General features: G+C 59.2%; 14 protein-coding genes across 14 annotated transcripts; 6 read left to right on the top strand and 8 right to left on the bottom strand.

Moving 5' to 3' along the window:
- Positions 1–45: 45 nt before the first annotated feature.
- SPRG_14251 (hypothetical protein) lies at positions 46–933 on the bottom strand (the record flags this gene model as incomplete). The annotated part of the gene is made up of 2 exons (XM_012354193.1): positions 104–933; positions 46–63 (listed from the first exon to the last, which is right to left on the bottom strand). Exons 1-2 carry the CDS (start codon positions 899–901, stop codon positions 46–48), a joined length of 816 nt encoding a protein of 271 aa, XP_012209583.1. The 5' UTR covers positions 902–933.
- Positions 934–2760: 1827 nt separating this feature from the next.
- Positions 2761–5058, top strand: SPRG_14250 (hypothetical protein). The gene is made up of 10 exons (XM_012354192.1): positions 2761–3132; positions 3185–3638; positions 3694–3759; positions 3804–3989; positions 4036–4135; positions 4177–4334; positions 4379–4485; positions 4537–4599; positions 4647–4770; positions 4817–5058. The coding sequence occupies exons 1-10, from the start codon at positions 2768–2770 to the stop codon at positions 4988–4990; spliced, it is 1797 nt and encodes a 598-aa protein (XP_012209582.1). The 5' UTR covers positions 2761–2767; the 3' UTR covers positions 4991–5058.
- Positions 5059–5307: 249 nt separating this feature from the next.
- SPRG_14249 (hypothetical protein) lies at positions 5308–7053 on the bottom strand (the record flags this gene model as incomplete). Its single annotated transcript, XM_012354191.1, has 7 exons — positions 5308–5439; positions 5497–5755; positions 5807–5913; positions 5955–6077; positions 6133–6449; positions 6512–6543; positions 6593–7053. The coding sequence occupies 7 exons, from the start codon at positions 7051–7053 to the stop codon at positions 5308–5310; spliced, it is 1431 nt and encodes a 476-aa protein (XP_012209581.1).
- Positions 7054–7927: 874 nt separating this feature from the next.
- SPRG_14248 (hypothetical protein) lies at positions 7928–8644 on the top strand (the record flags this gene model as incomplete). The annotated part of the gene is made up of 3 exons (XM_012354190.1): positions 7928–8089; positions 8146–8327; positions 8380–8644. The coding sequence occupies 3 exons, from the start codon at positions 7928–7930 to the stop codon at positions 8642–8644; spliced, it is 609 nt and encodes a 202-aa protein (XP_012209580.1).
- Position 8645: 1 nt separating this feature from the next.
- SPRG_14247 (hypothetical protein) lies at positions 8646–10063 on the bottom strand. The gene has a single exon (XM_012354189.1). The coding sequence runs from the start codon at positions 10044–10046 to the stop codon at positions 8712–8714; it is 1335 nt and encodes a 444-aa protein (XP_012209579.1). The 5' UTR covers positions 10047–10063; the 3' UTR covers positions 8646–8711.
- A 759-nt stretch (positions 10064–10822) lies between these two features.
- On the top strand, positions 10823–12737 carry SPRG_14246 (TKL/DRK protein kinase; the record flags this gene model as incomplete). The annotated part of the gene is made up of 3 exons (XM_012354188.1): positions 10823–11907; positions 11946–12160; positions 12199–12737. The coding sequence occupies exons 1-3, from the start codon at positions 10877–10879 to the stop codon at positions 12735–12737; spliced, it is 1785 nt and encodes a 594-aa protein (XP_012209578.1). The 5' UTR covers positions 10823–10876.
- A 533-nt stretch (positions 12738–13270) lies between these two features.
- On the top strand, positions 13271–14405 carry SPRG_14245 (hypothetical protein). The gene is made up of 2 exons (XM_012354187.1): positions 13271–13663; positions 13714–14405. Exons 1-2 carry the CDS (start codon positions 13286–13288, stop codon positions 14350–14352), a joined length of 1017 nt encoding a protein of 338 aa, XP_012209577.1. The 5' UTR covers positions 13271–13285; the 3' UTR covers positions 14353–14405.
- Positions 14406–14869: 464 nt separating this feature from the next.
- SPRG_14244 (hypothetical protein) lies at positions 14870–16359 on the top strand (the record flags this gene model as incomplete). The annotated part of the gene is made up of 2 exons (XM_012354186.1): positions 14870–16270; positions 16306–16359. The coding sequence occupies 2 exons, from the start codon at positions 14870–14872 to the stop codon at positions 16357–16359; spliced, it is 1455 nt and encodes a 484-aa protein (XP_012209576.1).
- Positions 16360–16451: 92 nt separating this feature from the next.
- Positions 16452–17969, bottom strand: SPRG_14243 (hypothetical protein; the record flags this gene model as incomplete). Its single annotated transcript, XM_012354185.1, has 1 exon — positions 16452–17969. Exon 1 carries the CDS (start codon positions 17961–17963, stop codon positions 16452–16454), a length of 1512 nt encoding a protein of 503 aa, XP_012209575.1. The 5' UTR covers positions 17964–17969.
- Positions 17970–18006: 37 nt separating this feature from the next.
- SPRG_14242 (hypothetical protein) lies at positions 18007–18858 on the top strand (the record flags this gene model as incomplete). The annotated part of the gene is made up of 1 exon (XM_012354184.1): positions 18007–18858. The coding sequence occupies one exon, from the start codon at positions 18007–18009 to the stop codon at positions 18856–18858; it is 852 nt and encodes a 283-aa protein (XP_012209574.1).
- A 449-nt stretch (positions 18859–19307) lies between these two features.
- Positions 19308–20108, bottom strand: SPRG_14241 (hypothetical protein; the record flags this gene model as incomplete). Its single annotated transcript, XM_012354183.1, has 1 exon — positions 19308–20108. One exon carries the CDS (start codon positions 20106–20108, stop codon positions 19350–19352), a length of 759 nt encoding a protein of 252 aa, XP_012209573.1. The 3' UTR covers positions 19308–19349.
- Positions 20109–20606: 498 nt separating this feature from the next.
- Positions 20607–21841, bottom strand: SPRG_14240 (hypothetical protein; the record flags this gene model as incomplete). Its single annotated transcript, XM_012354182.1, has 4 exons — positions 20607–20880; positions 20925–21109; positions 21170–21487; positions 21545–21841. The coding sequence occupies 4 exons, from the start codon at positions 21839–21841 to the stop codon at positions 20607–20609; spliced, it is 1074 nt and encodes a 357-aa protein (XP_012209572.1).
- Positions 21842–22974: 1133 nt separating this feature from the next.
- On the bottom strand, positions 22975–24046 carry SPRG_14239 (hypothetical protein; the record flags this gene model as incomplete). The annotated part of the gene is made up of 2 exons (XM_012354181.1): positions 23095–24046; positions 22975–23048 (listed from the first exon to the last, which is right to left on the bottom strand). The coding sequence occupies exons 1-2, from the start codon at positions 24005–24007 to the stop codon at positions 22975–22977; spliced, it is 987 nt and encodes a 328-aa protein (XP_012209571.1). The 5' UTR covers positions 24008–24046.
- Positions 24047–25083: 1037 nt separating this feature from the next.
- SPRG_14238 (hypothetical protein) lies at positions 25084–25492 on the bottom strand (the record flags this gene model as incomplete). Its single annotated transcript, XM_012354180.1, has 2 exons — positions 25084–25369; positions 25425–25492. The coding sequence occupies 2 exons, from the start codon at positions 25490–25492 to the stop codon at positions 25084–25086; spliced, it is 354 nt and encodes a 117-aa protein (XP_012209570.1).
- Positions 25493–25497: the final 5 nt, after the last annotated feature.

Here is a 25497-nt window from a genome sequence, read left to right as displayed (position 1 = left end):
TGTGGCTGCCGCGCTGGCGTCGCCGGCGTAAGCAGAAACACGCGATCAGCCCCAGCAGCAAGACTGCGAGCACCGCGATGAGCACGAGTGTTAGCGTCGATACAGCGGGGTCGGGCGTGTCTCGGTGGGTCTTGGCGTCGTGGATTGCAGCGAGCCACGCGTCCATGGCCGTCGACGGGCGCGGCAGACACCACTCGACATTCGGCGGCGAAAACACCATGCTCGAGTAGTTGCTTGGCTTGTACACGGTGCATGGCACGATGAGCGAGCCGGGCGACGTCGCCGACGGACACTTGCCCCACGCGGTCTCGGCAAACTGCGCGGGTACCGTGTGAATCGCATAGAGGAGAAAGCTGGGAAAGCCGATGCTGTGCCACTCGTGGCGCCAAAGGCGTGGGTCCGGCACGGTCGTCGCGTCGAGGCCGTCTTGGGCCCACATGCTCGCGTAGCTGTTGGGCGTCGTCGTGTCGGGCAGCAGTGGCACCGCGCACTTGACGACTTTGCCGAGGAACATGCCATGGGCGTTCTCTTGTCGGCTGTAGTTGCCGTCGGCGCCCGCGCAGGCGCGGACGGTCGCATTCGCCTGCGACGCCAAGAAGGCGGCTTCCGAGACCGCGATCGACGCCATCGAGTCGCCCATGTTGCTCGTACCGGCGCATGCCGTGTACACTTGGGCGACGTCGTCCGGGAATGTGCTCGCGCGGACAAGGCCCATGTCCCAGAGCAGCGCCTCCTTGGCGAGCGCCGTGAGGTCCGACCACACGAGGCCATGGGTGTCGAGGCGCGCCGTGGCGGGCGGCGGCGGCGATGATGGCACCAGCGCGTCGCCGACAACGCCGGCGCTGTCGAGCGCGCGGAAGCGAGCCACCAAGTCGGCGCTCTCAGCCCACGGTGTTGGCATCGTCTTGACAACTGGTCAGCAGGCGAGACTGTTGCTGATCTTCGAAAGCGGTGGCGGCTTCAATCATGTCCCATATCGGGCCATTTAAAAAAAATGTTGATGTCGTTGTATGCATTTTATGACGTACTCCGCGACGCTGGCCACCAAGGTATTAAGCTGCAATTTGAAGCTGCTGATCGCAACCTGAGATTCTCAGGCGCCTATCATCGCCTCGTGATGGACGCTCCTTCGTGGGCTGCTTGGCTCTATGCTGGCATAGCGGTAGGCGGCAGGCGCGTATGGGTAGTAGGCGAAAGGGCGTGGAGGTCTTGTGGAGTGTGAAGCCGGTGCAAAGTCGGTGGCGTGCAGGAGCGACATGGGCGTGAGTTGCACCTCGCTGGACCAGGTGTCTCGGCCGTCTGCGTTAGCGGCGCGATCGCATTTTGCTGGGAAAGAGCCAATCGCACGACGTTGGACTAGGATTTTTAGCCAATGACTGACTGCCAATGCGATTGCCCACCCCACAACCGCGATCAGCGGACGTGACGTTGAAGCACTTCGATGGATGAGTACCGTACATACTATTACAACTCAGTGTACGACTGCCATGCACAAATCCAAGCTACTGGATTAGTACCAGGCAGTGGCATCGAACTGTTGGCGCGGCGTCGTGGCGGCCAAAGGAATCTGGACTCCGCTTTCGGCAGGTTCGTCATCGCCCTCGTAGACTGCATGTATGCGAAGGGCGGGGATGGGATCGACATGCACAGTGCCATCCGGCTCTTGAGCGGTGTTTCGCCTTCGCATAATCTTGTCAACCCAAGGAACAACAATGGACAACGACTTTTTTGAAGCTAACGTTGCGCGAACCTTACAGCAGGGTGTGCGACGTCGTGGCATGGGCGATGGGTTACCCTGATGTGGTTTTCTGGAGCCAGCTGATCCTTGAGCTTCCTGCGACGTGCAAGGTCCCGGAGGTCTGAACTCACTTGATGTTAGCTGATAGCTCGCCGGTACGATAGGCACACGCTGCTGGCGCACGGTAAAGCTCCCATGCTGGCGTAAGCAAGATGCGTGGCCCTCTCTGTCGACACCAAGCGTAATACCCGGGACCATGAGTTCAGCAATCGCTTCTGCAAGCGTGGGACTTGGAGAGAAGACAGTCTCGTCTATAAAGATCTCTAAAGCCCTAAAGCCTTGGTGGAAGAGCGAAGGGGGAGCCTCATTCTCGTGCGTTGTTGTGGCCGTTCGTGAATACCACTTTGAATGACAGACAACGGCGAGCGCACCGCAACGACCGAGTCTTCCGTCCGAGGCGCCCGCCGTGACGCCCGAAGCGGCCGCCACTCGCGCCGCGGTCTTGACCAAGCTGCACCTTCAACATTTGCTGCTGAATACCCAAGCGCTGTGTCTCCTCTTCGAAATGATAAACGTCCTGCGCCACGACGCCTGGCTTCGCGACCACCTCGTTCCAGCTTGCGCCATCCTTGAACCTCGCCTTCGCGACGGCCAAGCCTCGCTGCTGCTGTCAGTCACAATACGCTCCGAGTTGAAAGTCCACCTCCAAAAACAGCTCAGTGGAAATTATATCTCAATAGTCTCACTTCCAAAACAACGGGGAGCGTAGTGTTACGTATTACATCAAGCTCGAAGAGTTGCAGACACTGCATTGGTGCTAGCCCATCCGTCGTCGTTCAACCAAGGCCATTGCGATCCTCGATCAGCACGCAAAATTGCAATGGCTGGGATGTTTCCCGCCATTTTTGTTGGGTGGAGTACCTCTCAGAATGCATCATACCATGCATTATGACGGTATTTCAATCGGCGACGGTGATTGGCCAAAATCTTTTGGCGGGACCCCCCGGGTAAGTTTCGTTTTTGGCCGCGATGCGTGGAGGGGCGAGTGCAGACGAGATCGCCGCTGCCTTTGGCAGCCGCAGCTTGGCCCTCGAGGACGACGCCCTCGACACGTGCGTCGCCTTGTGCTTGGAGTACGGCGTCTCGGGCGAGGCCTTTGCCGACCACTGGGACGCCTACTCGATGAACGCCAACGTGACGCTGGCGACGCGAGATGCGCTCGCTGGCTTCCGCACGACGTTGAGCGAGAAGGCCAAGGCCAAGCCCAAGGCGCCGACCAAGTCGATCGTCAAGCGCGAACCGCTTAGCGAGACGCCCAAGAAGCGCCCGCCGCCGTCGTCGTTCCAGAGTCCCGAGGCCAAGGCGCAGAAAGCGTCGGGCCTCTTTTCGCCCTCGTACGCTGCCACCCATCCCACACGCATGTATGATCTATCCGCGCGTATGTAGATCGTTCCAGTCGCCGCCGTCGGCCGCCGAGTACGCGGGGCGGCAGAACGCCGGCGAAGTCGTCGACTCGTTCAACGCGTCACTCAAATCGATGGTCCCCGAGACGACGCACGCGGCCGCCGTCGAGATCGCGCTTCTGGCGCCCGAAAAGCACATGCAGCCGTCGTCCAACTTTATGTACACGCCGAGCGCCGAGCGAGCGATTGCCCTCGATGCGCAGCTCGTCGCGTTTCAGGACGCGCTCGCCGCCGCGAATCCCAACATGGAGTTTGGTGCAATCGGGGATCCGTCGCCCGCGACCGTCACGGTGGTGGGGCGCATCGTGTGCGAGGCTGCCGAAGGCAAACTCAACTCGAGCGTTGTGCAGCTCGAAGGCGCGCGTCCCTACTGCGGTGGCCAGCGCGTGCTCCTCGACCTGAGCCAAGTGCCGACGTTTGAGGTGTTTCCTGGCAAAGTACGCTTGGTCCTTTTGATACGAAAAAGCCGATGCGACGATCATGCTTGTTTAGATAGTGGCCGTCGAGGGCGTTTACAGCGACGTGCGCAACCCGATGGCGGTCCGCCACATCATCGACGTACGTCATTTTGTAGTTCGTTTCGAGTGGCATCGATGCGATAGCCGAGCATGCTTCCGCTGCCGACGACACCCAAGGCGACGCTGCGGACCCTTCATGCCCAGCACGGCGGCCCGGTGCGCTTCTTTCTCGCATCCGGTCCGTTCACGCCCAATACGGACGCTAACTACCAGCCACTGCAAGACTTGTTTGCGGTGGCGATGAAGGAGCAACCCGACGTCGTCATCCTCGTACGTCCTCTCTGCCTCGATGCACAAGGAATAAGTGATGCGGTAGGTCGGTCCGTTCATTGATGCCAACCACGCGAGCTTCAAAGATGGCATTGCCACATACGACGACATGCTCGTGTCCTTTGACGATATCTTTCTCTTGCACAGTACGTTGCTCGCATCGCGACTGCCTCTCAGCCCTTGATAGTTATGGCCCGCATCAACCAGCTGCTTGCCGCCGTGCCAAACCTCCAAGTCGTGCTCATTCCGTCACTACGCGACGTCAACCACGCGTACGTGTACCCGCAGCCGCCGTTCGACCGCCTGAAAACCATGGAAGCACTCGACTCGCCCAGCTACGAAAAGGTATACCGTGTGGTTCTTGGAGTGCTTGGTGGAGATCGATGTAGCGCGTGCACTTGATGTCGAATCCATGCACCTTTTCCGTCCACGGCACGGTCGTTGGCGTCACGTCGTCTGATATTCTCTTGGAACTCGGTGGCGCCGAGCTGCACCGGTCCGTCCCATCGTACTTACAATCGATCGCTAAACTGTACGACCTCGGTAGCGCGCAAAACCACGCCCAGCAGCGCCTCTTCCGCCTCTCCGAGCAAGTGCTGCGCCAGAAAAGGTACTTTTGATAGATTGATAGATGGAAACATGCATGGACGGAGGTAGCTTTTTCCCGCTGTTTCCATCGACGGCCGAGACACCGCTCGACCTCAAGTACATGGCGCAGTACGAAATGCCATTGACACCCGATATCCTCGTGCTGCCGTCGGTCTTGAACCGCTTCTGTGGCGTACGATCCAAGTCGACCCATCCTTGCACGCACTCATTTCTCATAGAGCGTCCAAGATACGCTGTGCATCAACCCCGGCCAGCTCTCGAAAGGTGTGGCTGGCGGGACGTACGCCAGCGTCACGATTCTGCCGCTCCCTTCGTTGGCCAGCGGCGACGACGACGACCTGGTGCCGCACGACATTCTCAAGCGCACCGTGACCGAGATCAAGCGCATTTAAGCAGCGAATCAAACAATACTATGCGGCGGGGCTAACATGGGTATATGTGTATTGAGCCCCGAGTTGACCGTCCAAGTCTTTCAACGTCATCGGATCAGACCGAGACCATATCCTTAGGGTTGTGCGATGGCGTCTACCGGACAATGTCTCGCATCAGACGACACGATCTTATTGCGACAGAAGAAGCGGTACATCAGCTCGTGCGTCGGCGGAAAAATCACTCGTGCTCATGACGGGGATCTTGGAGTGGCGGCCGGCCGAGTCGCGCCTACATCGATCATATCAGTCTCGCGGCTCGTCGACAGATTGTTGTCGTATTACGAGAGAAGAAGCGCTTGCGTGTCTTGGTACAGCATTTTGAGAAGGCAGAGAACGCCCACGACGAGCATGACCTGCAGCACGGAAAAGACGTTGGCCCAGCCGCACGTTGTCGTACACACGTCTTGGAGCTAGTCCATGGATATAAACATCAATCGATACTTGATACTTTGATAGATGGAGACTACCGTGCACGTTTGCTCGCAGTGCGCGACGGCGCCAACAACAAACTGCATGAGCGCCGCGCCAAAGCTGCCGGTTCCGTCAATGATGCCAGCGACGGTCGCGAGCGCGGCTTGGTTGCCGTGGAGCGACGGGTGCGTGCCGAGGTCGGCGGAAATTGCCGTCGTGATGAGCGTCTCGGGACCGCCCGTGAGGAGCCCCAGCGCAAAGAGGATGATCGCGGTCTCGTGCTCAGTCGCGCCAAACAAAAAGTGCAGCACAATGCTACCCACAGAATTGTTGGCAAACATATCAACGTATCAAGAAAGAACCGACGCGGAGAGTACGAGCGAAACGACGACGTACGGCGAGCGCACTTGCATCCGGTCGGTCGCGTAGCCGCCCGAGATGGCGCCAAGAATGGCCCCGCAGTCGTACAGAATCTGCCCAAACGTTGACGCTGCAAAACGGTTTGAGAACGTACCGAGTAAAAGTTGGCGCGGGACGTGTCCATCGAGAAGGCGACCGTGAGGTAGTACGGTACCCAGAAGAAGAGCGAGTAGCTCACCGACTTGATGCACGCATACGCCAAGGCGTACGGCAGTACCTATGTGCGAATACAACCCATTCAGGGTAGGTTTCCGATGGCCCTCGCAACGTACACCAGGAATGAGCCACGCACGCCAAAACGAAATCCCAGGGACATGCGACGGCTTGACGAGCGTCGGTTCGAGCATATTGGGCTTGGTCATCGGCGTCTCGGGCGTCTCGTTGTCGGCCACGAGCGATGGGGCGTCGGCCGGATCCGGAATCAAAAAGCAATACACGACGAGCGCAAGGAGCCAGAGCAAGCCGCCCGCGACAAGCAAGACGACCTTCCAAGCGATCGACGCATCCAAGTACGAGCAGAGAAGACCGACGAGCGCGCCGCCAAAAATATTGCCAAACGACGCGCACCCGCTCCACAAGCCCATGGCGACTACGACACATTACATCAAGATAGGTACCGATCAACGTATCAAGAAGTGCATGTTGCTGTACCGCCACGCTCATTGTGACCAAACCACTTGGACCTAGACACGTCCATGTTGAGAGAGGCCTGCAGAAGGCGGCGCGACGTACATGACGGCCACGTTGGACGGCCAGCCGCACGACTGCACGAGGCCGTTGATGCCCCAGAGCACGACGAAGAAGGCGAAGGCGTGCACGTTGGCAAAGCCCGCGAGGCCAAAGACGACGAGCGCGGCGCCCGTGCAGAACATACCGAGCGAGATGAAGAGGCGCAGGTCGACACGGTCGCCCATCATGCCGCTGACGTACAGGCCGGACGCGTAGCAGCCCATGAAGACCATGTCCATGATGCCGTACATGTTGCTTTGGCTCGTTGTCAAGGACGACTCCATCCACTCTTCGCGGCTAAGCTCGCCCTTGATGGACGAGAAGGATTTCCGCGCAACGTGGAACATGGCGTAGCTAAAGAACGTGATCGCAAACGTCCGCGCCTTGAGCTTCCAATGCAGCCCGTCGCCCATGTCGTCGCCCATCGTTGGCAGCGCCGTCTCTTGCTTTCTTGTGCCGGCCATCACCGAAGAAGGCGGTCTTGATCTCTGGCACGGTCGCAGGTGCGCCGGAACACTTGGCAGTGGACGGTACCAGCATGCTTCGTCCAATGAGACGACGCCAAAGTGTTTAAAACATAGTGTTGAAAACACTGGTCGACCACGTGGTCGCGACCCAAGGTCATGCTTGTCGTTGCTTCAGAGCCACGTTGATGTCGACCCAGTGGAGACACAGCAAGAGCATTGACAGCGACAGAAAAGCATTGATGCAATGCACGAAAATCTCCAAAATGAATGGTGGCTGGTCCGTGCCTTTCAAAGCTGCCACGGAGTTGAAGATGGGGTTGAGGGTGCGGATGTACCCATCATTATTGCACGAGAAAAGCTGGATCCCAGTTTGCCACCGGTGTTGATGAAGCTCAGCTATGAAGCTCTCTTAAGCTCAGCTATGAAGCTCTCTTAAGCTTTGAATAATATTTGCGCAGTAATAATGTAGTAGAGTTGAGCTCGTGTTTTCTTGGCAACCCAAGTGACGGGGCCCACGCGATCTCGCATGATCTCGCACCGCTGGTCGCAAGAAATGGTTATTTATCGATGTAGGAATACATACTTTAGAAGCATGGCGACCTTGAGAGAAAGCACACAGCAAACAATTTCACTGCATGGAACACAAAGGGACGTCGATGGGACCGGGTAGAAACCAGCGAAGTCTCGACGATCGGTTACTCGAAGATTCAACGTTCTTCGATTTCGGCTATGAAACCGTCGCGCCATCGAGCCGAGTCGAGCCGCCCCTCGAACGACCAACCGGTTCGACGCGATCTTTGCCGAACGGTTTGCGCGCGAAGAATGGCTCATTTCCCAATTTGCTCCCGAACCCAGCAGCAGCCGATCGACAATGTGGAGCTCCCAGTCGGACGAGGACCATGACATGATGGACGACGCTGCGTCGCAAGCGCCGGCGCAGGAAGACCCCGGGCAGCAGGTTGGCGGCGATGGCGAGAACCTCGACGAAGAGATGGCCGCCATGAAGCACGTCTTCCAGCGCATGTCGGAGAAGGTAGCATGCTACATGCAGTAGCACCCTTGCGGTGACCTCATGCGCATGCTGTGAAGAAAGCCCGGCAGAAGACCCAGGGCATGGCCGACTGCGTCCAGGTGTACACGGATGCGTTCCAGAAGGATCTCGATCAGCTTTTTGCGCTCGCCAAGAAAAAGCGCATCGCGGAAGCCCAAGGCGTCAACGACACGATCCAAACCACCATGAGCCAGATCGAGGAGCACAAGCGGGACCTTATGTACGCCGATGGAGCGCGCTTCATGGCCATCCTCTCATCTTCTCGCATGTAGGACCGTGCACGAGACGTACGAGGCCAACTTTACCGCGAGTATCGCGCGTGTGGAGCAAGAGCTTGAGCGGCTCAAGGAGCTGCGCAAGACTGTCGTCGGCGCCTACGATACGGGGAAGCAACAAGTCGAGGCTTCGTTCAAAGACGCGTTTGCGAACGTCGACGCGATGATTGCTCGTCTGCAAGCCGACTCGAGCGCCGTCCTCGCCGACACGTCGTACCTCGACGCGTTCCAAGCTGAAGCCGCGCGCTTCTTGATAGAGTAGATTCCGCACGCAATGCATCGTGTTGAGCTCTTATGTGGCGCAACCCTTTGCTACTACGACCTCGACTCTAGTCCAAGATGCCCGATTCGAGGAGCAAGTGTTGAAACTTTTGGAAGACGACGAGCTGCTCTTCGTTCGTCAAGCGCTCGAGCACGCGCAATATGTTGGAGACGCGGTCCGGACGCTGGATAAAGTTGGTAAAGTACACGAACGTAAACATGCCCATGATGATCTGGCAGTCCATGCGGTCGACGACGCCGCCATGGCCCGGAATGCTCGTGCCAAAGTCCTTGATCTTGAACGCGCGCTTGAAGCCGGACGCAAAGAAGCCCCCAAACGGCGCGACGATCGACGCAAATATGGCGAAGAACACCATGTGGTACTGGATCGGCGCAATGGTCACGTCGTGAAGCATCTCGGGCACGTACTGCGACAGCGTTGGGTACGCTTGAAGCGGCAGTGGCACAAAGATCTGCGCGGGCGTGCAGCTCTTGAACGCAAGGTGGAAGCCGACCTGGGGACACACCATCATCTCGTACTGCGCCATGAAGCGGGAAAAGCCCATCGACCAGAGCACGGTCGCGCCGTACGCGCCAATAAAGCCCTCCCACGTCTTCTTGGGCGACAGCTTGGGAATCAGCGGCGTCCGGCCCCAGAAGAAGCCGAAAATGTACGCAAAGACGTCGTTGACAATGATGAGCGAGCACGGAAGGAGGAACCAGATGAGGCCTTCAAACATGTTGGAGATCATAAACGTCGACTGCGCGACGATCATGAGCAGCGCGACGTGGCAGAAGGCAAACTGCGAGAATTGGTACTTGTAGTGCTTGCGCTTCCGGAGGCTAAAGACGAACGAGACAAAGCCGACGACGTACAAGGCAAACGAGATCGCAGTGTGGTGCTGCACGATAAAGCCCTTCTCGAGAAAGTAGAGGCCAAAGACCCGATCAAACTCGTGGACTTCAAAGTGGGGCATGAGCGCGCGGCCATAGACAAAGAAGGTGCAGACGAGGAACCAGTAGTAGTAGAGCCGCCGGAACATGGGCATCTCGTTCTCGACTTGGTGCTTGAACATGAGCGCGACGAGCTCGCCGTACATGATGGCCTGCAGCACAAACACGAGCGCGCAGCAGCCCGGCTGCTTGAGGCCAAAGACGATTCCGAGGAAGGCCACGATCATGAGCAGCGTGTAGATCGTGCGCGTCTTGAAGCTCTGCCACTTCTTGGCCTTGTCCTCGTCGACGAGCAACGTGACGTCCTTGGCCTTGGTCGTAAAGTCCCAGCGCGGCTCGCGCCAGCCCGTTGCCGGCTGCTCCACCATCGAGTCGGAGCTCTCGTCGGTCTCGTCGCGCCGGCGCGGCTTGGCCTCGCGCCGACGACGTACCACGGCGCCGCTCGACATTGGCGGTTGCGCGTTGGATTGGAAAGCGTTTTACGCCGTTGAAGGCGTTTTATCTACCGGTTAAAGGCCTTGCGAGCCGGTTAAAAGACAGTGGCGGGCGTTGAACGCCAATGGACACGGTATATAGGCTAAACGCAACGAGTGGTGGAAATACGACGCTTCAAAAATCCTGAAATATGTCCAAGTTGGCCATGCGACAAGAGGCAAGGACCATGACGCTGGAATGATGGATGATGCTTGTGTTTGGATTGTGATGAAATAGCACAAGAATTCAGGCCCATCAACCTGCCAGCAACCTGCCAGCAACGATAGGCCTATCTATGAACCAAGCATATATCTTCTAATAGCGTCCGTGGTCGCGTGCTGTGACGACCGCGTGACGACGTGCAGTGAAGACGTTGGTTGAGAGGTGTCTAGCCGCGTGCCCACCCAAGACGCAGTGCACGCGCAATATAACGCATGATATAGCGTTAAAACGATGTAAGACCTCGTATTAAGACTCCTGGCGTGTTCAAGAAGGGGCGGCGGGCCGCCTGCTGCAGGTGCTGGGAGCTGGCAATGATCGGCCATCGACTGCGTGGTCGAGGGTGGGGACATTACGTTCGCGGTGCGTCGTCGTGGGTGTCCTCAATTTACGTCGACGCAAATGCGTCTCTGTTTCGACACAAAAGCACAAGTGTGTCACGCTATCTCTCTTACACCAACACAGGTGGCAACGCTGTCGCAAATGTGCAACACGTCGGCCGCGACGCAAATCGACGGGCGAACACAAATCTGGTTTCGCAGAACGTGACAGCGAGTCGCAGAGTAGTCCCACATCGCAATCTGCCATGGCCTCGCCAGTCTCGACCGAGTCGGCCGACGTTGTCGCGCGCTGCAAGAGCCTCGCGGCGCAAGGCGTCACCAGCGCCGCGAGCGTGCCCAGCACCCCGCCGACGAGCGTGGCGGCGCGCCTCACGCGCGTCGGCCTTGGCTGGAATGACCTCTCGACCTTGATGAAGCAAGCGCTTCTTTGGGACCACGGCCTCGTGCAGACCGACGCGACGATGTTGACGCAAGTGTACACGAGCTGCGAGAGCGACGGCGTCGGCAGGGCCATGGCCTCGATTGGCCTCACCAAAGCCGAGGTCGCTGCCGCCGGCGTCGCGATCGCGGCCTGCCCCGCATCCACCGGTAGCTACGCGCGCCAGGACCTTGGTTCGTTCCCGCTCAAGCTCACCAAGTGCGCGGTCCCGCTCAAGAGCGCGTTTACGAGCAATGCGAGTGTGTGGAGCCAAGACGCGCTCGGATCGAATCGGCCGTTTGACCTGCGTGTGTACCAGCACTCGGCGACGTCCGGCGCCATCATGGCCATCCACGCGATTAGCGCTGGCGGCGCCGACTCAGGCACGACGACGTCGATCGGGTCGTGCCCTTTGACGCCCGGCGGCCTCGCCATTCCGTGCGCCGTCTACTCGACCGCGGTCGTCTCGTCGAGCAGCGGCAGTGGCGCTGTCCCCAAGTGGTGCATTCCGCCGACCTCGGACGCCATGACCACATGGCTTCTCGAGGTGCGGGCAACGAGCAAGCCGGCGGCGTCCGACGCGTCGTCGTCAACCGCCGCGATTGTGCTCGGTGTGCTCCTCGGCGTCGTGCTGCTCGCGGTTGGCGGCTACTGGTTTCTCGTACTCCGCAAGCCGCGCAAGAAGAAGCGACGAGCGACCGACTCGCCGGGGTTCCTCGGCAATGCGTTCTTGCGCCACAACAACCAGCGCCGCGACCTCGAGCCCGAAGACGAAGACTCGTACGAGCGCCAGCTCCAGGAAATGAACGTCGGGACCGCCGCCGCGTCACTCAAGCTCAACGCGTTCGAGCACGACCCGTTTTGTTTTCGCGGCGCTTGCCCTACGGCGCCGTGAGCTGCCACCGTATTTTGTCCAAAGGCGCATACGGCGAAGTCTGGCTCGGCTCGTTCCGCGGCAAGGAAGTCGCGATCAAGAAGATTCTGCACGCCAAGCGCCACGACACGTTTGAGCTCGAGTGCTTTACGGAAGAGATTCGTATCATGGCGGCGCTGGACCACCCGCACATCGTCCACCTCATTGGCTTTGCGTGGGACACGCTCACGAACCTCTGTGCGGTCACCGAGTACCTTGCCAAGGGGATGTGACAGGGTACCTCGTGGCCAACATGGAGTTGAGCTGGGACGCCAAGCTGCGTCTGGCTGTCGGCACGGCGCGGGCGCTCGCCTACCTCCATGGCCGGTCCCCCGCGGTGATTCACCGGGATCTCAAGAGCAAGAACATCCTCGTCTCGGATGCTGGCGAAGCGAAACTGAGCGACTTTGGCATCTCCCGTACCCGTGTCGCGGACGAGACCATGACCGTCGGGGTGGGCACGGTGTACTGGACCGCCCCCGAAGTGCTTCTGGGTCAAAAGTACACGGAGCAAGTCGACATTTACTCGTTTGGCGTCGTGCTCTGCGAGCTCGATACGCACCGCGCGCCGTACGCTGACATGCAAGAGGTCGCGCAAATGGCGATCGCCCAGCGCGTCGCAACGCATCAGTTCCGCCCGCCGTTTAGCGCCAAGTGCCCGAAGCTCGTGAAAGACCTTGCCGACCGCTGCATGGCCCAGGACCCGAGCGCGCGCCCGAGTGCGCAGGAAATCGTCGACCTCATTGAGCTCTGGAAGGGCTGGAAACAGGCCTAGCGACAAACTGGTGCGCACGCTCTCTTTCTTATGTATTGTTGTCGTCTTGGATCTATGCTGCGAATAACTATGCGAATCTGTTCGATTGTGGCGTCAAGCACTCGTAGGCCAGCTACTACAACGCGTGGTGTGTTGGGCGAGGCGCCATAGGGGGTTGGGGTTGGACTGCTGTGGTTAGGGGAGCAGAGTCGAGGCGCTTCGAGCCGTCCACGAGCTTACCACCCCTATGGATAAAAAGTGTCGAACGACCTCCAACGACTTCGTTCGCGGGGTGGTGTTGTCGTCGTAATTGGTGCTTGTGCCGAGCCTGCGTCCTTCGTGATAGTCACACTATTACGATCATCCTCAATCGTGTTGTAATACTATTCTAGTGAAGCTGAAATAGCGTACGTGCATCGGCTATGCCCAGCCCGATCCCTGGTTTGAAGAACCTAGGTGTTTTCTTATGATGACAAAAGGCAAACATACCGGGCTTTAAGAACACACGTCCGTATATCGCTCGCCGCACAAACACAAGATCATCTTCCATTTCCCACTCGAGCGCAACGATGACGTCGACCGAGCCAGCGATGCAAGTCTTCGAGTGCGTTCGCAACATGTGGGCGACGCGGGCCTTGGCGACCGTCGCGTCGCTCAAGATTCCAGACCTCCTGCGCGACGGCCCGCTGCGCGCCGATGAGATTGCGGCGCAGCTCGGGCTCCATGCCGACAGCGTCTTTCGCCTCCTTCGCGCAGTCGCGTCCATGGGCTTTCTCTCGCACGACACCACCAACGTCTTTGCGCTCACACCATCGGGCGAGGCGCTCATCTCGGACGTCCCGGGCTCGATGCGCTCGTACCTTGTGGCCATGACGGCGCCGGGGCACTGGCTGCCGTGGGGCAACCTCGAGCACACGATCCGCCATGGCACACCAGCAACCGACATGGTATTATCCGCCTTCTTTTGCGCGTCGTAGCGGTCTCTCAAACTGCGTAGGAGCTCGGCGCCGACCTCGGCAGCTACTACGCCAAGAACGAGGCCGAGGGCCACCTCTTCAACGACGCAATGGCCAACGTGTTTGCGATCTCGGGCGCCGTCTGCCTCGAGCACTACGCCTTTGACGACGTCGTGACCGACGACATGACGGTCGTCGACGTTGGCGGCGCGCACGGCGACTTTCTCATGGAGGTGCTCGCCGCGCTCAACCGCCCCGAGACGATCCGCGGCGTCCTCTTTGATTTGCCCCATGTGGTCCAGGAAGCTGCCACGTATGGCAACCTGAGTCTTGCCATTGACTGCGTGCCGGGCGACTTTTTCGAGTCGGTGCCGCCCGGCGACTTGTATTTGCTCAAGCACATTTTGCACGAGTGGGACGACGCGCATTGCGTGACGCTGCTGCGTCACATCCGCGCGGCGATGCCAGCGACCGGCCGCGTACTCATCGTTGACGTCGTCCTCGCCGAGACGCCCGACGACTCGACCGCGATGCTGGACCTCAACACGATGGTCATGTTTCGCGGCCGCGAGCGCACGGAAGCCGAGTTCCATGACCTCTTGAGCGCCGCCGAGATGCACCTCGTGCGTGTCATCCGCACCGGCACGCCTTTCTCGATCATCGAAGCGGTTGCGATCTAAGCTACTAATATGCTTGGCTACTACAACGCTATCACGCTGCTTTCAACGACCAAGGAGAGTTGTGGCCTTGACGTAGCTCACGCTGCATGGCTACACGTCTCGATGCTGCCTCACCGGTGTTAGCAGCCATCGCATCGGCCCTTCAATTGCACGGTCGACACGCGGTGGCCAGGAAGGTGCAAGCCGGGCACGCCGTCGTGCCAACACAAGGCGACAGACCATGATGCAACACTTTATGGAGGACACGAGACGCCATGGCATGTAGCAAGCTCATGTACATACGGTAGCATGGAATAGCTCCAGCAATGCATGGCACAAAGGGATGCACTTGGATTGTAGCCCCGCCTGTCTCGGTCATGGGTGCAGCGGTCGACCACATAGCTGTCGACTTGGCGTCGTCGACGCGGTGTCCTGTGGTGCTGCCACGACGGCGGCGATCCGCTGCACCAAGAGCGACCGGCTGCGATCTTTAAAAAAATCGAAACTCAAAATCGAATAAGTATTTTATTTCTCGACCATGGTCCTCGAAGCCAAAGCGGATGGCAGCTTCGACGTCGACGCCGCCGGCGACGACTGGGAGGCGCTCAAGGCCGAGGGCAATGGCCTCTTTGCCCAGAAGGACTACGTCGCGGCCATCGACGTCTACGCGCGCGCGCTCGCTGCGGCGCCGACGGACCAGCAGCACCTCGTACTTGGCAATCGGTCGTCGTGCTTTTTTCAGCTGCAGCGGTACAGTGACGCGCTCGCCGATGCCAACGCGGCGCTCGCGCTGCAGCCGCAGTGGGAGAAAGGACGCGCGCGCAAGCAGTGCATTCTCAAGGCCATGGCGGCGGCGAAGGCGGCGAAGGTAACGACGACCGCCAACGCGCTGCGCGGCCTGTACGTCGAGAAGGACCCGGTCGTGCCCGACGAAGACGCGACCAAGCCGGCGCAGATGCTGTGGCGCCGCTTGAAGCAGTCGCTGGCGTCGCAGCACCAGGGCTGCCTCGACGGCATCTTTGCCAAGTTAAGCAACGAACGCGACTTCGTGCAGCTGGTCTACCCCGGCATCTCGGCTGAGGACATTCAGCGCCAGCAGTTGCCGCGGTCCTTGCGTCAGCTCCTTTCCGATGCGGCCACGTACGAGTCGGAGCTCATTGCTCTCATGCCGAAAGTCGAAGCCAAGGCGAACCTTGTGCTCGCGAACGTGAAAGCCAAGGGCGCGGCGCAGGGCGAGATCATGGACGCTGCGACCGAGGCTGTTTTGCGACCGCAGGTGTTCAACGAGGCCTTTGCGCGCGAACTCCTGAGCATGATCCAGCGCGTCAATACGCAAAAGCATGCATTGCTGGCCCAAGACGCTCGGTTTCTTGCGAACCCGGACGCCGAGTGCGCGCACCTCGCACGCATCGACGACGTTGTCGGCGACCGTCTCTTCCGATCGTGCTCGGTGCCGTGTGGCGTGCTCGATGGCTTCATGGGCGACGAGTACATTCCCTTCTTGCGCAGCGATGCGCTGCGCCTCCGCAAGCAAGGCAAGCTCCTGCCCGTCGGCCCCCATGCGATGCGCTTCTGGACAACCGAGAGCTCGTTGAACGAAGACTTTCCGGCGCTCGCCGACGTCGTCGAGAAGCTGCACATGCTGCCCTTTGCGCTCAACCGGCAGTTTGACCTTCGGCTCTGCGACGAAACCAAGATGGAGGTCGCGTGCTCCACGTCGCTGGTGTGCCTCGAGACGGGCCAGTCGCAGCCGCGCCGTCTTGACTGCGGTCCACATGGCGATCCTAACGACAATGGCTACAAGCTCACGTGCGTCTACTGCCTCGGGGGTGACGAAAACGCGTTGGGCGGCGACCTCGAAGTGACGCCGCTCTCGTCCGGTGTCCCGACGGTCGTTGCTGCCAAAACAGACCGGCTATGGCTCTTCAAGAGCCAAGAGGTGCTCAACGCGCTCACGTCCGTGACGTCACCGAGCCCGATGTTTATATGGTGTTTCGTATCCACGGGATGGTGCCCTTGTCACCGTAACCTTTGCATCAATGTATCAACCGCACCGGAATATCCATGGCCGACCCGTGTATCAACGACGCACTCGTACTTTATTACAGCCACGCACAAGACTACTTGCATTCTTGGTCGTCGACGATGGCCCCCCGGGCGTCAAGGTAGCTCGCCAGTGCGACCGGTTTGGGTTTCGGGACCTTGCCCTTGGAGACGACGACGACGGGTGCTGTTATGGGCGGATCGCAGTTTTTTGTGGTCGATATTTCTCGCAAAACGACAGGCGGGAGGTACTGGATTGCACTCGTGACACGGAGCTCGACGCAGCTTCTGGAGGCGGCGAGCGGCTTGTGGCGGATCGATTTCATTGGCTTGGCGTGCGCACTAGGGTGCGCGACAACGGCGCGCTGGCCCAGCAGCGGCAGCGGCGGCCCGAGGGATGAGAGCGACTTGGACTGAACGATGGCGCACTGCTGCGAGAACGAGTCGGGTGCGAGCGTCGGTGGCGCCGCTTGGTGGCGGTGGGGCCAGCACGTGATACAAAACATCGAGTAGCATGGCGAGCACCAATAGAGCGCTTCGTTGACGAGGCAGTCGGCGCAGACAAGGACCATCGGGTCGAGCAGCGGCGGCAGCTCGTCACCACTTCCTGGTACTACCTTTTCAAACACAATCGCACCCTCTTTGGTCGTCGGTAGCTGCCGACCGCGCTTGGGCTGCAACTGCGTGGACGGCGACACGACGTGCGATCGATGACTGCTGCCTTGGCGCGAGTCGAGCAGGAGGTTCCGCGGACTCACCACGAACGCATGGGCTTCATCAGGTTGGACCGTCGCGAGCGGGTTTGAAAGGCTGAGGTACTTGCGCAGCCGCAGCTTGCGCTTGAGGTTCTCTTCTTGCGTCATATATGCTTCGCGGGCCATCTCGCGGGAGCCTCCTCGGCGCGACGCGCTGCAAGCAAGCGCGGCGAGGCTCAACGGCGGCGCCATCGTCATTGCGATCGACTCGAGCGGTCGCCACTGCAGCGTTGCCGCATCGACAATCGCATCAAAGAGCGTCGTCACGGCCTCGAAGCACGCGGCAATCGTTGGGTCGAGGATAAAATGGCCCAAGACAGCATTGAGCGCCGCGACAAAGTCGTCGTAGCCCACGCGCGGTGGCGTCTCGAGGAGCGAGATCGCGTCCAGTGCAATCAAGCTATAGCGCCGCGCAATCCGCTGTGTGAGCGCGGTCCACGCTTCGTTGGGCACGACGAGGGACTCGGAGATGGAGGGTCCCGCCGTCGCGAGGACGACTTGGTACGGCAGTGCGTACAGCTTGTCGAGCTTGCATCGCAGCGCGTGGGTGTCGCAAATGCGCTGAAACATGGTCATTGCGGGTGTAGCTGTGAGCAGTTGTTGCGTGCAGACAACGACGTTCTTGGTGTCGTTGAGGGGCGTGGCCGTGGTGGCGGCGCGGACCGGCCGGTGGCGCAGCGGGCGGTGGATCGATCCGGTCGTCGCCGGGTGTTTGCGCGGGCTCTGGCGCGTCGGTGCCTGCATCATCGCCTCGATGCCAAAGACGCCGCCATGCAACGTGGTTGCGCCAGTCAGGAGCTCGTCCGCGTCGAAGTCGCCCCAGCGGTCGACCATGGGAATCTAAAAATATTCAACTTTGTCGTTCAAGTTGAAGTGGATGACGGCGAGGCGGTCGCCGCGGCCGTTCAACGACGTCCACTGGCGCTTTCTGCAGCCATCGTCCCGGGCGGTATGCCCGCCATCGCATGCGGACGAGCCTTTTCTACCGCCGAGTTTCCTCGATGCGCTGACGCTGCAGCACACGTTCGACAACGAGTATGTCGACCCGACGGAAAACAAGATTCTGTCGCTCCTCACGGGCGAGGCGCAGCGCGACGACATGCTGGATTCGCTCATGAACGAGCTCCAATTGCTGCGGAGTGAGCACGAGAAGGCACCAAAGACCGACCACCACGACTTTAGCCACGCACCCGATGCCTTGCCGCAGGCGCCTCACGCGCCACTGAAGACGCGCCGGCTCTCGATCTTCCGACCCGAAGACATGCAGATGGTCAAGGACACGGCCCACGCACACATTTGCGGCAAACTCGACTTGCTTCAAAACGAAGCCAGCGGCAAGACGCCGGCGCCGGCGCCGATGCCGGAGCGACCGACTACGCCACACATTCTGTGGCGCGCCTCGGACCGCGTGCGGCTCGCGCTCGACGTTCCCGCCGAGCTCCAAGGCGCGCCGCCCAAGGCTAATTCAGTGGTATCGCCAGAAGCGGTGACGCCGAAACCTCGCGTGAAAAAGAAAAAGGCGGCGTACGGCGCGTGGTACCTGCCGCCCAAAGACTGGTGCAAGCAAACAACACCCGACGGGGCGCGCAGTCGGGGCGCGCAGGCCAAGCCAAGCGACAGGGCAAAGGCGCTCGAGCAAATCCCAAAGCTCTTCATTGCACGCGAGTACCGCAGCTTCATCGAGGCCCGAAACGCACGTCTACCTCCGTATTTGAGCGAGCCGTCGTAGCGTTGTCACGCTTGATACATTGATAGTTTGCAGTGTTAAGCTGTGAACGACTCTACAATGGATCGGCACGGAAGCGAACCGAGCATCATGTAGGTCGACGACGGGTCGCAAGAGTGTTCATGACGCGACCTCCTCGTACGAGAGAGTAGCGGAGGTGGTGATACAGCGACTCCCTTTGTATCAAAAACTTGAGAACGAGTCGAGCGAGACAAAGCTCAAGCGACCTGTTGTGGAAAGGACAACCGGAGGCGACAAAGACGGTGTCCAAGACGATCCGAGCGGTGCACGACCTTCAACATAGTTAAACACGCGTCATCACGCCGTCACTTGGCCGACAGGACTGACAATAAGTAAATTATCCAAGGTTGAAATGTAGATCATCCTGTCTTGAGACTGTGCCGACAGCGTTCACATTGTCGTTTGCGACGAAGGTGACGTAGTCAAGGCACCTGAGGGGCAGTCCGTCTCTGAACGACGCCGTTGAAATGTCTTCACGCCATGAACAACTGCGGCGTCTCCGACGTCAACGTCAGCGAGACCTCGAACGCTTTCAAGACGTCGCGCAAGGCGGGTGTCGGCTCCACGAGGCCGCGCGCCGCACGCACTACCAAAAGCGCGGCTTCGTACGGGAGTCGAAACGTGTGCATGAGGTACGCGATGCAGACGGCACCACTGAAAGCAACACCCGTCTCGCAAAAGACGAGCACGGTCCCATGCACCGCAAGCGTCTTCCGCAGGAGGTCGACGCTTGCGATCGCGTCAAAGCCGACCTTGTCGAGTTCCAAGCGCACGAGCGTGTCGCGGGCGGTGGTCCCCGCTTCGATCCCGTCCAGCGCGTTGGTTGTGACCGCGACAAACCCGCGTGAAAAGGCGGCGACGTGTGACTGTGACGAGAGAAAGGCCAGCGACGAACCAATGAAGAGGCCGGGCGCGACTTGCTGCTTGTCGGACGCGATGGCCACCGAGATTCGCTCGCGCCAAACGTAGCTGTGCACGCTCGAGAGCAGTGGTAGGCGCAGCTCGCGAAGGAGTTCCAGCAGGCCGGCTTGGACGTTGGCGAGGACATCGTCCCCGACATGAGGAGCGTAGACAACGAGAAGGTACAGGTTCTCGAGCTGCTCTTCGAGTTCTACGTGGCGGAAATCGAGCGGGCTCGATGGACTCGTGAGGCGGTATCGGTACCGGGTGTACGCCGCGTAGAGTGCGACGAAGAAGCGGAGGCTGCGCACACGCACGACGGTTGAGCCCATTCTGCAACTGGAAGGATATCGTCATGTAACGAAGATACGCAATCTTGGCGGAAGCTAGTAAAAAGGGGTTCGTCGCGGTGTTTGCTACTAACTATGTAGCTGCTGAGAGGAAGGTGATGGCTGTGGCGAATCGACAAGTGACTAGAGATGGAAACGACGACTGCGCGTACAGCACCACCGAACGACACTGGTGCCGTGTCTGGTGTCAACGCCATCGAAAAAATGGGTGATGGTGTTGAGACGATCGTTTTGAGAGCGGAGCTGCGAAAATGCTCCCAAGCTTGATTTCGGCTCCCGTTCAGCTTAAGCAACCCGTCCCCCGAGGCTGGGGCGGTAATTCAGGCAATACGCCCTTTTCGCCCCCTGCCTGAGCATTCTCGCGTATCGAAAGAGCACAGTTTGCACTTCAGAGCTTTTGTGCAACGATGGAAAATCGAGGATTTCCAGCTGCCCACAATCCTCGATCGTCGTGCGCGCATGGGAACAATTATTCGGATCTTACTCTGCAACGCTCGGGGCTTGTAAGCTGGCGAGGACTTCATCCACGAGGGCAAAGTACGCTTTGGCAAGCGCATGGCCCTTAACTTGGAGCACCCGACGGAAATGCGTCTCGACGAGAATACGAGGCGGCATCGCCGTCATCGACTCGGTGTACAAATTCGGATATTCGGTTCGTAGGAGCGCGGCCACCGAGGGGTAGGGTTCGTTGGGCTCGAGCACCGAGACGGTTCGAATCACGCACTGGGTCTTTGAGACACGCCGCACTTCGTTCCTACAGTATCCGGTATTACCGCTTTCTCAAATACTGTGAAGTACCATTCTTGAAAGGTGTCAAGGCGGTCGCTGGCAAAGAGATCATCATGACGAATCGACCGGTAGGCGACGAGGACGCGCTCGTCGTCGATCGTGACGCGTCGATGCAAGACGTTGACGCTGCGCCCGTTGCAGAGCTCGCGCACATAACTCATCTCGCTCTCGGCATTCATCTCATGGTGCAACGACTAGGCGTCAGCATTGCGTTAAACTATTGCATCGAGCACAACGATCGAAAAATCACGCACCTCGACGTCGCTCGAAACAAGGAAATTGGGGTACAAGTGACACTCGGGCGTCGCGCGGTTGACAAGCCAAAGTGCTTTGGCGGCCTCGTGCGTCGACGCCGTCACGATCTTTTGCATGACGAGCTTCCGGCTGAGCCGTGACCACTCGACCCGGATCGAGTCTTCCAGCGTGTGCGGAAAGAGTGCCGGGTGCAAGCGCTCGTTCGCAGCATGGTCGAGCTGCTGCGCAATCCAAATGTACCCGAGTTGTCGAGTGCGCGGCTCCATTGGAAGGTACGCGTCGCGCCACGAGGCTTCGGCGAGTCGAGGTGGTGCCGCCTACACAATAGGCCTGGTTTAGGCCTCGGCTGCATCTACGGAATCAATGTTGTATACGGGGATGCTCGCCGTAGCGTCAACCCATGCCTGCAGCTCGCGCACGAGCGACGAGGTCGTTACGAGCTCGGCCCGAAGCGCCTTGTTTTCAAGGACACTCGACTGCGTGCTGGTGCGTAATGCGAGCGCCACGTCCTGCCATGACAACTGCGTGCCCTGGAGGACGCTGGCCGCTTCACGGAGCTCGGCGATCGACGCGACAAGCGCCGCAACATCGCGCTTGTGTTGTTCGCGGGCCTTGCGCTTCGCCTCCCGGTCCCGGGTCCGGCGTCGCTCGTGGACCGCAGTGGTGCGCATCGTCGCCTCGTGTCGTGGAAGGTTGAATTGAGAGTGCACTAACACAACACACAAGGTCTCGGCCGTAAGGACGGAGATAACGGTGGTACCAACTGCGGTAATTGCCTCAAGAAACCCCGCCCTCCGCGAGGAAGCTGCGACATGTCAGCGCACTCGGTCGACGGCGTATGGAAAAGAATGAGAGCGTCGCCGTCTCTGAGGCTGTGACCGCACACAACTGGTATTACGTGCAGCGGGTCGTTCGGACGTGACTACAGTGGGTGGGGCACCTAAATCACGTCAACAACGTCGCAAACATCAAGGGGTCGTGACGTATACTTCAAAAAGGCGGCCACGACGACGCCCCAGGTGTTGGTTGTACCAGTACACTGTGCAGGAAAGTACTAGGAAAGGCTCTCGTCGTGTCTTGCTTCATCTGGGTTTCAGGGTGTGGCGAGCTGCCGTGGACACCCCAGCCTGTCTCGTCCATGCGCAATGCAAGAGAGCCATGCGAGTACTAGTACATGTATTATATCGACGCTTCCTTGCTAGAACGCTAATATCGTCGCAGTGTGCGTTGGCGCGACGACCGTACGATCGTCTTCTTCTCCCATGGCGTCACGCCGTTGATGCTACAGTCTGTGGCGACATAGAGTTGAGGTAGCTCCAGCCCGGAACGGCGTCCAACCTGGCGCTTCGAGAGACCAGCAGTGGTCGTGTCCAGCACCGCGTTTGAAGATACTACATCTGCATTGGGTACCGCTCGACGGAACGCGTTGTGGGATGGTTCACCCCGTAGTCGGCGTGGCAACAGTCTGGTTGGCATCGACCTAGCATGTTTTCACGTCGCCTCTCCGCACAGTAGGTCGCGAGGACATCCAACCCGGGCGCATGGCCACCGAGTCGCCCTTATGTTGCTAGTGAGAGACGGCCCACGACCTCACGCATGCCTCGACAGCACAAGTGTCGGGGTGGCGTACGATGCTTGCGCTTGTTTGTGAAACTAAAATGCAGCGAAAAGGGCGACACAAATATGTATTTGACCAGGCTCAAAGTGGCGCCTCGCAATCCATACTAGAAATATCCATCAATACATACTGCAACATTCTTCAATGTCCTCGATTCGGGTGGCAATGCAGTGGCCTCGACAAGTCTTACGACTGCGATACCGTGCTGCGCCGACGTCGCCCGCGTCGCTTTTGCCCCAGTGCGTTGTCGACGACCACGACTATGCGACCTCGCTGCTGCTTGGTGGGCTTCGTCGCTGGCTTGACCGGAGTCTTGACGTTTGGGGTCTTGGCGAGCTTGGTCGTTGGGCGTCGCTTGCGCACCATCGCGGTGGCCTTTTCTTGGCCGACTGGTTTTCAACGGCTTGGTGCTGGTCGCCTCGGACGCGAGCTCTGTCGCTTGGCCCTGTCCCATCTCATGGGCCAGCGAGAACGTGTGTTGACGCAGCAGATTGGAGATGAATCGCTGAAGCCCGAACGAACCAACGAGCAACTCCTTGTGCACCGCCTCGTGCTGGGTCGTCCTCGGCGTGGCAACCACGTCGCCAATGACGGCAACCCGGAACCCGCGCAAAGTTGTGTCTAGAAAACGGACCAGCGCCGGGAGATTAGTGGCCACGATGTCGGAATGCATGCGTGCGAGGTACGAGACGGCACACTCAGCCACGCGCACGAGCCCCTGCAGCGACTCCGAGCCGAATTGGTCCACAATCATCGTCAGCCCAGAAAGGGCGCTGCGAATGTCGGCGATGGAAGAGGGTGTCGGCGGCACGGGCAGCCCTTGGCGTGGCGAAGCCCGTAGCGTGTTGAGCCACGCGTCGATCTCGGGCTGCTCGCACAGCTTAAAGTGCATGAGGGACAGGCGGCGCGGGCCAAAGTCGACGTGAAAGAATGCTGCGAGGAGTGACGGCGAGATCTTCAAGCGCTCGAGGTACAGCGCATCAGCGCGCAGCCACCAGCCAAGCGGCGTCAAGTGCGCCAGCGACTCGCTTACAACGAGGTTGTGGATGGCACACTCGAGGTTCGTCGGGTCAAACTCGCCGTGCGTCGCCTCGCGCATGGTCTCGGGGTGGCTCTTAAAGATGGTCAGCATGTCTTGGCCGTTGGGCGCGGTCGAGGCTGCGACGACGGTAACTTGGCTCGGCGAAGGTCGTCCCATGCTGGCTCCGGACGTGGCCATGGTGCTGGTTGCGTCACTTTCGAAATACGACGCTTGGATTTGCGAACCCCCAAAACGAATATCATGGTGTAGAGGTGTTTAACTTGTGAGGTTACATTGTATATAGGATGAATCCTAACTTTTATGGAAAAAAAGTTAGTTGATCAAGGCATCCCTTGCGGTTGATATACTACTCCCACCAAAAAGGGCAGGACATTATTGGAGTCGCCAATCCGCGTGGCATTTCACCGACGAGGTCCACAATAGAACTAACGCGGAGACTACAAATTGTTGGATTGATTGATTGATTGATTGATAGATTGATGAGTGGTGTCAATCCCGGCGATTCAGTGGTGTCGGCTCGTCGTCGTTGTTTGCGTACTCTCATGTTCACACGAGCATGTCGAAGGGGTATTGAGGAAAGCGGACGACCTTGGAAACGTCGCCTTCCGACACAGTCTTATGGCTACTGACGTTGATGTCGGTCCACACTGTCGCTGGGGGTGGTACTGTGCATTTTCTAGGCACTGCTACAATCAACATCGCAATGACGGCACTCACTGGATCTTTTCTGCAATGCAAAAGACCACCGTACCGCATACATGCTCAGGCGTAGCTGCATCCAGGTCGACGATGGGCGCAGAGACCAGGGGTAGGGTAGAAACGAGACTTCGCATTCACCGGCCCGCGCTGCGGTGTACATGGCCGAACGCCGTCCTAGCCCTTTCGTACTACCGACGAGGTGATCGAGAAACGAGGCTAGCGAGACATTGGTGTAAAACGTACTTGGTTCGGATACAACACTAAGATGATCCCACCAAGATCACGCAGTCGCTGGCGTCTCTCACGAGCTCGTCAAATTGCGTAGCTTTGCCGCCGATGGCGACGCAACGCGTGGAAGGACTTGACAGAGCTTTGATGTCGTCATGGGCCGCACCCACGACGTCAGAAGAGCACGACGCGGCACCACCGCTCAGCGAGCGACTGGATAAGAAGAAGACTATATAGATTGCTTTCTGCTCTCTACAGGAGACTTTAGAATGGCTACCGCGGCAGACGTTCATATATATATGATATAGTAGTATACAACAACATCCCTATAGCCTCGTTTGGTATTGCATCGTCAGCGGGTCCACGAGACTCTCGAGCACGGCGGTAACGTTGGCAAAGTAGTCTTCGGTTTGCCGCAGCGTGCGCGCGCGGAGTGCTCGCTCCACGCAGGCTTCGAGGATCTCGGGCGACGCCGAGCCAGCCACCGCGCGGTACACGTCCGGGAAGAGCGACCGGGCGTACGCTGCCATCGAGTCGTACGACTCGACGGGCTGGAGCACGCACACGCTGCGCAGCAAGCACGCTTCGGGCGAGAGTTGCCGGATCTCATTCCTACGAGTCCCTTTGCTTGAGCATGTGTTTTCGACTCCACAGTGCGATAACCCACCATTCTTGAAAGGTCTCGTCGGGCGCGGGCGTGGGTCGCGAGCGCATCGCATGCAATGGTGCGAACATACTCA

This window comes from Saprolegnia parasitica, assembly GCF_000151545.1.
Source record: "Saprolegnia parasitica CBS 223.65 unplaced genomic scaffold supercont2.149, whole genome shotgun sequence".
NCBI classification, from domain to species: Eukaryota; Oomycota; class Saprolegniomycetes; order Saprolegniales; family Saprolegniaceae; genus Saprolegnia; species Saprolegnia parasitica.
The sequence above is the reverse complement of the archived record's forward strand: the minus strand, read 5'-3'. Positions and strand labels throughout refer to the sequence as shown.

What these genes read in the sequence shown, in the direction of transcription:
- SPRG_14245 (XM_012354187.1), top strand. Translation starts at nt 13,286, where the DNA reads ATGACGTCGACCGAGCCAGCGATGCAAGTCTTCGAGTGCGTTCGCAAC. An exon ending in GCACACCAGCAACCGACATG is followed by an intron (nt 13,664 to 13,713) that starts GTATTATCCGCC and finishes CAAACTGCGTAG; the next exon opens with GAGCTCGGCGCCGACCTCGG.
- SPRG_14250 (XM_012354192.1), top strand. Translation starts at nt 2,768, where the DNA reads ATGCGTGGAGGGGCGAGTGCAGACGAGATCGCCGCTGCCTTTGGCAGC. An exon ending in ACTCGCCCAGCTACGAAAAG is followed by an intron (nt 4,335 to 4,378) that starts GTATACCGTGTG and finishes AGATCGATGTAG; the next exon opens with CGCGTGCACTTGATGTCGAA. An exon ending in CAAGTGCTGCGCCAGAAAAG is followed by an intron (nt 4,600 to 4,646) that starts GTACTTTTGATA and finishes GGACGGAGGTAG; the next exon opens with CTTTTTCCCGCTGTTTCCAT.
- SPRG_14247 (XM_012354189.1), bottom strand. Translation starts at nt 10,046, where the DNA reads ATGTCGAGCGGCGCCGTGGTACGTCGTCGGCGCGAGGCCAAGCCGCGC.